This window comes from Cyanistes caeruleus, chromosome 14 (assembly GCF_971803275.1).
Source record: "Cyanistes caeruleus chromosome 14, bCyaCae1.hap1.1, whole genome shotgun sequence".
In the NCBI taxonomy this organism is placed as follows: Eukaryota; Metazoa; Chordata; class Aves; order Passeriformes; family Paridae; genus Cyanistes; species Cyanistes caeruleus.
The window spans coordinates 19,105,313-19,112,800 of record NC_141714.1 but is presented as its reverse complement, the minus strand read 5'-3'; the positions used below and the strand labels follow the sequence as shown (position 1 = coordinate 19,112,800).

Below are 7,488 nucleotides of genomic sequence, written 5' to 3'. Positions count from 1 at the left end.
CCCTGTAAGATCGTGGAGCCCAGCTGTTGACTCAGCACAGCCCAGGCTGCTGAGCATCACATCTGGAATTCCCTGAACGTTCCCAGGGATGGAGGCAGAAACCTTTCCTGAGATCCAATCTGTGCAATCTGCATTGAGACTTTCTGTTTCAGGTGAGCAAACTGTGCCCAGAGCTCCTCGGGGCTCCTGTGAGATCACAGAGGGGTTTGTGCAGGCAGAAACCAGGACAGGTTTGCTCTGGTGCTGCCAATTTAGGCTACACACCGCTCATGAGAACATCTGGTGAACATTCTCTGCACAGCTCCTTAGGTGTGAGCTGGGAAATCAGAGCAGAGAGCTGAAAAAAATCATAAGGCATTGGAAGTGAGGGGAAAAAAAACCTACAGGGCACGAACTGATGGAGAGCTGTGTATGCAGCTCTGACATGAAACATGGATAGAACATTGTCCAGGCAAAGAAATCTCCAGGCACTGTCAGGAGCTGCAGCTGAGAACCCCCAGGTGTGGTTCTGCTCAGCATTAGCCCAGCAGGGGCTGTGCTGGTGAGGAATTCAGTGTGGGAGAGCCTTCACTCAGCAGAATCTGTTGCTTCTCCTCCTCCCAGCTGCGCTCCTCTGTCGCTGTGGGTGTTGCAGGACTGCACAATCTGCTTTAAAGCATGGTAAAAGTCATTATCTTTCTATTGTAATTCCTATTTCCTTTTGTGTTCTTTGTGAGGCTTCTGCAAATCCATCCACTGCTTCGCTGCAGCGCTGTAAAAATCACTGATACGTGCTTTTAAAGATTAACTGCTGTTTTCTTGAATTTGCATGCAAATACTGATAAACTGAGGAACTCTTCTGCTCAGTTTTGTACATCTGCACTACTACAGGCAGTCTGTAATCTGCATTTCCCTTATTATCTAATCAAGTTGCAGTTAATAACTATAACAAACCCCTCATGTCCCTGCTTTCAGTGCTCTCCTGATCCTTTATGTGAAATGCCACGTTTTGCATATCTACACCAAACTCTCCCACATTTGAGTTCTGAACCTCGGAGCTTTATACTCTATAAAATGCCATTCTTCAGGCTTGAGTACATTCTGATAAAATACAGAGATTTCTCTTCCCAACTCCCCAAAATACATCCTTTTCTCCCAAAAAACTCCAAAGTTTTCTGTGAATTATTCCCTTTGTGGTCACATATCCTTTTTTAACACAGAGAAAACCACTTGTTCAAACTAAGAATTAGCTGTCTGCTATTCTCTCCCTGGAGCTCAGACCTGTGCACACAAACCCCACAGTCCTCTGCACTTTTTTAAAATGAAACTGATTTTTCTCTATTTTGATGTGAGATGTATCAGGAGAATAACACCTCCAAGAAAGCTGGGTGAAACTGCTTTGAAAAGATTTGCTTTCTCAAGACTGGATTTTCAGTTGGTGGATTTATATTTTTTCAGAACTGCTGGCACAGAAATGATCAGTTTGCTTTGCCTAGTTGAGCATGGTGAATATTGTCTCTGGGATAATTCTCCCAGGAAAAGATACAGGCATAATGAGACTTATTCATGTACATAAAGAATATGCAGTTAATATGGAGCCACAATTACCAGAAATTAAATTCTAAATGCTCCTGTAATAAAAGCACATCAATGAAAGCCTCAGAAAAGGCAGAGAGAGACCCCATAAAGGATAAGTCATCTAATAACAGGAATAAAGGAGAGCTGCTGGGGTGTGGGAATTGGGATGATCACAAAGCAATACTTGCACAGTTCTGCCTCAGTCCATCCCTGCACCTAGAGATTGTGCCTGAGTGCCCAAACATCTTCTGGGACACTTGCAGGGCCTGCTGAACTCCCATGTAAAATCAATCCATGAACTAGAGCTGAGAGTCTAAAGAACAGCTTTAAAGCAAATAAAAATCTATAAAAGTCTTTGCTGCTCAGCCCTTTCTCAGTCTATGAATTTATTTTGTTTTCAGTTTTTCACTTCTACACAAACTTGTTAAAAATACTCCTCCTTTGTAGAATAAAAGAGAAGATTTGCCCTCCTTATTCCACTTTGGAGTCTGAAATTGCTCAGCCTAGGACAGGACAGCAGCAGTTTCACACCTGGGGCCATGGCTGTGCTCGCCCCACTTGCATTTAGAACATCACAAATAAAAACAGAGAAAGCTGATTTCAAACTTTGTGTACAGGACCAAATATGAAATGAATATTTGTCAGAGAGGAGATGCACTTTGTGTGTGCAGCTCTAATCTGGGGCTAATGAGCCCTTAGCAGTTTAATTAATCACAGTTCTGCACACCACAATGATATCAAGAGATAAAGAGACCAGCCCAGCCTCCTCTCAGTTATCGAACAAGGACTGCCCGGATTTGGATCCATCCTGCAGGGGTTTCACCTGGATGATGGATCCAGAGCTCTGAGTGCAGAGCTGGAGCCACCCCAACCACCACAGCCCTCATCATCATCATCATCATCATCATCATCGTCATCATCGTCATCATCGTCATCATCATCATCATCATCATCATCATCATCATCATCATCATCGTCATCGTGATCATCATCATCATCATCATCATCATCATCATCCTCATCATCATCATCATCCTCATCATCATCATCGTCATCATCATCGTCATCATCATCATCATCATCATCATCGTCATCGTCATCATCGTCATCATCATCATCATCATCATCATCATCTTCATCATCATCATCATCATCGTCATTGTGATCATCATCATCATCATCATCATCATCATCATCGTCATCGTGATCATCATCATCATCATCGTCATCATCATCATCATCATCATCATCATCGTCATCGTGATAATCATCATCATCATCGTCATCATCATCATCATCATCATCATCCTCCTCCTCCTCCTCAGCCCTCGGTGGCAGCCACCTGTGAGGAGCTGTGGTGCAGAGGGAGAGGCAGAAAAGTGTCTGGAAAACTTTCCACTTGGAAGAGCAGCACATGGGATTAAATATCAGCCTGATATTTATTGATAATCTGATATTTACTGACAATCTGATATTTACTGATAATCTGATATTTACTGATATTCTGATATATACTGATATTCTGATATTTACTGATAATCTGATATTTACTGATAATCTGATATTTACTGATATTCTGATATATACTGATATTCTGATATTTACTGATATTCTGATATTTACTGATAATCTGATATTTACTGATATTCTGATATATACTGATATTCTGATATTTACTGATAATCTGATATTTACTGATATTCTGATATATACTGGTACTCACTGTGCTTTCAGAAGCAGCCAGAAAACTGAAAAACTTCATTTGTCACTCATCTTTTTCCAATTTGTTTTTATTTTGTCTCTGTTTAACGTTTCTTATGGAAAGCGTGAGATCACTGCAGCATTTTCATAAGAGAAAAGATGAAAATCAGTGTTTTACCCTGAAAGTTCCCTGTGTCACCACTGGGACTTGTGTTTCACTGCTAAAGGATGTACTTTAAGGTGTTAATAAAAGCCAGACTATACAAATGTCTCCTTAATGTAGAACATTTGAAAAAATACTTAGAGAATGATTTTTAGACTTCCAGTTCTATCTTCCCCTAGAAGTGATTCTCATAATCAGAATTTGACACTTCCATCATTTCTTAATTATGAAGGAATAAAGGTAGAAGGAAAACCCACACATTTTTTGTGTGTCCATGTGTATTTATTCCTTAATAATATTAGAATATTGTGGAATATGAAGAATGTTAGAATATTGTAGAATATGTAGAATGTTAGAATTTGTAGAATATTGTAGAATATTGTAGAATGTTAGAGTATTGCAGAATATGAAGAAAGTTAGAATATTGTAGAATATTGTAGAATGTTAGAATATTGTAGAATGTTGGAATATTGCAGAATATGAAGAAAGAATATTGTAGAATGTGTAGAATGTTAGAATATTGTAGAATGTTAGAATATTGTGGAATATGAAGAATGTTAGAATACTGTAGAATGTGTAGAATGTTAGAATATTGTAGAATATTGTAGAATGTTAGAATATTGTGGAATATGAAGAATGTTAGAATACTGTAGAATGTTAGAATATTACAAGGCTGTGTATTGAGTACAGCTGTTTGAACTTGACTTCAATCAAGCTCTAATTGGGGCAAAACATCCTTTTCCAAGTCACTTACTGTGTCCTAAAAGTGATGAATTATAGAAGGATGGGAAAGCAGAACAAAGACAGGAAGGCTTCAGAAGGAGCTGCCAGGCACCAGTTCCTGCACATTTCCATCAGAGCAGCTCGTGTGGTGCTGATCTGGAATTCAGAGCTAAATCTCAGATTTAAAAGAGGTCACGTACCCCATGACAGATTTCTTGTAGAACAATCTTGATAATTTATTCATCAAGATGGTATCAGCTAGGATATGACAGTGGGGAAGGGAAAGAGAAACAGGGCAGGAGGAGGAAGGATGTGCTAGAATCAGATTGTGCTGTACAGTTGTCAGCACAGGAGGAAAGCACTACTAATAAAGCAAAATGAGAAATGAGAATTAAAAGTAGATAATATAGTAAAGGAACCTAGTACATAATGTCAGGTCTGTACTGTAATTATAGTGTCAAAATCAGGAGTAGAAGCAAAGAGAGCTGCAGTTGGAAAAATAATACAAAAAATATAGAATAAAGGGAACTGTGAAACTGATTGAAGGGTACACAGCAATAAGCACAAAATTAAGGAGGCCATAACATACATTTAGGACAAAAGTACTTGAGAAAATCTTCAGTAATTCAGAGGCAGGAAAAGGAAAAATGTCAAGTCATTTACAAAAAAGTGTTGAATGAAATATCAAATGAGAGGAATATGAAATAAAAATGTATTTGCAGGAGCTAAACAAGAGTGGGGAATGAAGATTAACAGTGACTTCTGTATAAATAAGTGATAAATTAATAGAATTCTACTACAAAACAGGAAGTTGAACAATGCCTCAGGAATAAACAGAAATAAACTACAGTGTATTGTTAACACAGAGAAAATTCTTAGGGTCACAGAGAATTCAAGAGCTACTAAAAATTAAATATGGTGCCATTGTCTGTGGAAACAACAAATTAATTACAGGCTGACAAAAATGATGGCATTGTAGCTTCGTTGTATTTCATCTCCCCAATTAGTAAATTGGGTGAAATAAATTAGTAAAACAAAGACTTGTGGCTTTAAAGAACAAATCCCTTGCTTACCTTCAGTCAGTCCCAGCTCCCAGGCAGGTTCAAGGTGAGTATGGGGAGCCAGGATTGCACAAATAATTCCTGGAGAAATTGCATTAAAAGTAGTTAAATGTGACTGTTACCTGCTCACATTCTGTATAAAGTTAATCTGTTAAATATCTGTTAAATATAGATTGGAGACTCCTGATTGGTTTTTGGTTTTCAGGTGGAAAAAAGAAAGGATATAAGTCTGAGAAAAAAAAAGAAATCTTGCAGGATTTTTCTCTTTTATTTATTTTCTTTATTTGTTTTTTTTGTGGGTTTTTTGGGGGTTTTTGGTTGTTTTGTTTTGTTTTGTTTTGTTGTGGGGTTTTTTGTTTGTTTGTTTTTTGTTTAGTGTTTTGTTTTGTTTTTGTTTTGTTTTGTTTTTTCCAGAAATTGGCCACTTACAGCAAAGACCCAATCATTTCTAAGTCCCAGGATGGAAATGGATTCTGTTTCTGGCTGGGTGGATTTCAACAGCCACCAAGAGAGGACAGAAGTAAATTCAGCTCTAATTCTTCCTGCCCCTGTCCCAGCTCTGAGCTCCTCACAGCTGACTGGGGGCTCTGGGAAGCAGCAGATGAGGAAATTCAGTTTTATCACAAACATTTTTAGCACTTGTGCAGTTCCATACCCACACCAAGCACTGCAGAAACTCCCCTCCATCACAGGCACTCCAATTAGGAATTGTTTAATTGAGTGAGCAGCAAAAGCAAAAGCTGAGGGGAGGAGGAAAGGTCAGAGCTCTGAGGTATCTGAACTGGCAGCACGTGCCTTTCCTCCTGGCAGGGAATATGAAATCCTTCACTTCTCCCTACAAGAATTGTTGTTATAATTACCTAGAAAAAGAAAATAGTTCAAGTGGAAATAGTTCAAGTGAAGAACAGTTAGCAAAGCTTTCCTGAGCACATGCAAGTAAACCCTTCCTTAGCAAAAACGTGGTCTCATGTAGTTCTTTTTTCCTGAAGTGAGCCTTAGCCCCACATCCAAAGGTAAAACCCTCTCTGGAGGTGAGGGCAGGGAAACAAGGTCGTGACTCCTCAGCAGGGAAACCCTGCTCGATACAGAGGTGCAATAAATCCTGGGCAGGATTTTAAGGAGCTGTGCAGAAAGGAATTCTTTGCTGGATTTTCCCTTGCACAGCTGTCCATTGGCACATCCCTTTATCCTCCCCACAGCCCCTGGCTGAGCAGGGCTGTGCTCCAGGTCACCCAGGGGAAAGGGAGAGCTCCAGACACCACAGTTATCACAACTTCTCTTTTGATCAGGGGAAAAAAATCCCTTCAGGAGGAGGCAGAGGCTAAAGCAGTGTGTCTCCACACTGCTGCTTGTATTTTGCAGGGGTATTAGGAGAAAACATGAAAGAAGCAAAGACACCTCTTAGCTGCAGGGATTAGGGCGGTGTGATTGCTCAGGAGCCACTGGAGTCAGTGATGGAAATCACTCAGCACTTTCCAAATTCCTGGGGAATTCCAGCCCAGCTGCTTCCACACTTTTTGTTGTTTGAAGTTTTGTACTGATAACTGCAAAGCTGGAGATGAGAGATGAAATCAAAACTTCTGTTAGAAATCAAAACGCTGAAGCTCTTCGCTTTCTAAAAGACACACCTGAGTGTTCTCAAATAAAATTAACACATAATCCACAATCCAACCCTCTGGACAATGATGGGAGGACCAAGATGGGCAGCTCTGTGTAGATGGCAGGGTTTGAAACACGAGTTTGGAGCAGGTGAGTTTGGAACAGGTGAGTTTGGAACACGAGTTTGGAACAGGTGAGTTTTGGAACAGGTGAGTTTGGGACAGGTGAGTTTGGAACAGGTGAGTTTTGGAACAGGTGAGTTTGGAACAGGTGAGTTTTGGAACAGGTGAGTTTGGAACACGAGTTTGGAACAGGTGAGTTTGGAACACGAGTTTGGAACAGGTGAGTTTTGGAACAGGTGAGTTTGGAACAGGTGAGTTTGGAACAGGTGAGTTTTGGAACAGGTGAGTTTGGAACACGAGTTTGGAACAGGTGAGTTTTGGAACAGGTGAGTTTGGAACAGGTGAGTTTGGAACAGGTGAGTTTGGAACAGGTGAGTTTAGAAAAGGTGAGTTTAAAACACCTGAGTTTGGTTGAGGGGGCACAAGTTTTCAGTAGGAGTTTGGGGACCCCGAGAGCTGTGGCAGCTCACTGCTGCCTGCTCCTGTGCTGGAGAGAAAGAGGAATCAGGGACTGCAGGCAGCCAGGGGTTCTGTGGGTAGGGAAAGGAGAAATGGATGAGTT

At 40.3% G+C, this 7,488-nt stretch overlaps 1 protein-coding gene across 1 annotated transcript; it reads right to left on the bottom strand.

Moving 5' to 3' along the window:
* Window positions 1–245: 245 nt before the first annotated feature.
* LOC147650612 (uncharacterized) lies at window positions 246–4,656 on the bottom strand. Its single transcript, XM_086850261.1, has 2 exons — window positions 3,109–4,656; window positions 246–3,017 (listed from the first exon to the last, which is right to left on the bottom strand). Exons 1-2 carry the CDS (start codon window positions 3,317–3,319, stop codon window positions 2,377–2,379), a joined length of 852 nt encoding a protein of 283 aa, XP_086706387.1. The 5' UTR covers window positions 3,320–4,656; the 3' UTR covers window positions 246–2,376.
* Between the last annotated feature and the right edge of the window lie 2,832 nt (window positions 4,657–7,488).

Excerpts from the sequence above, each read along its gene's own strand:
- LOC147650612 (XM_086850261.1), bottom strand. The coding sequence starts at position 3,319 with ATGAAGTTTTTCAGTTTTCTGGCTGCTTCTGAAAGCACAGTGAGTACC. Across the intron at positions 3,018-3,108 it reads CAGTAAATATCAGATTATCA|TAAATATCAGATTATCAATA; the intron begins GTAAATATCAGA and ends TCAGATTGTCAG.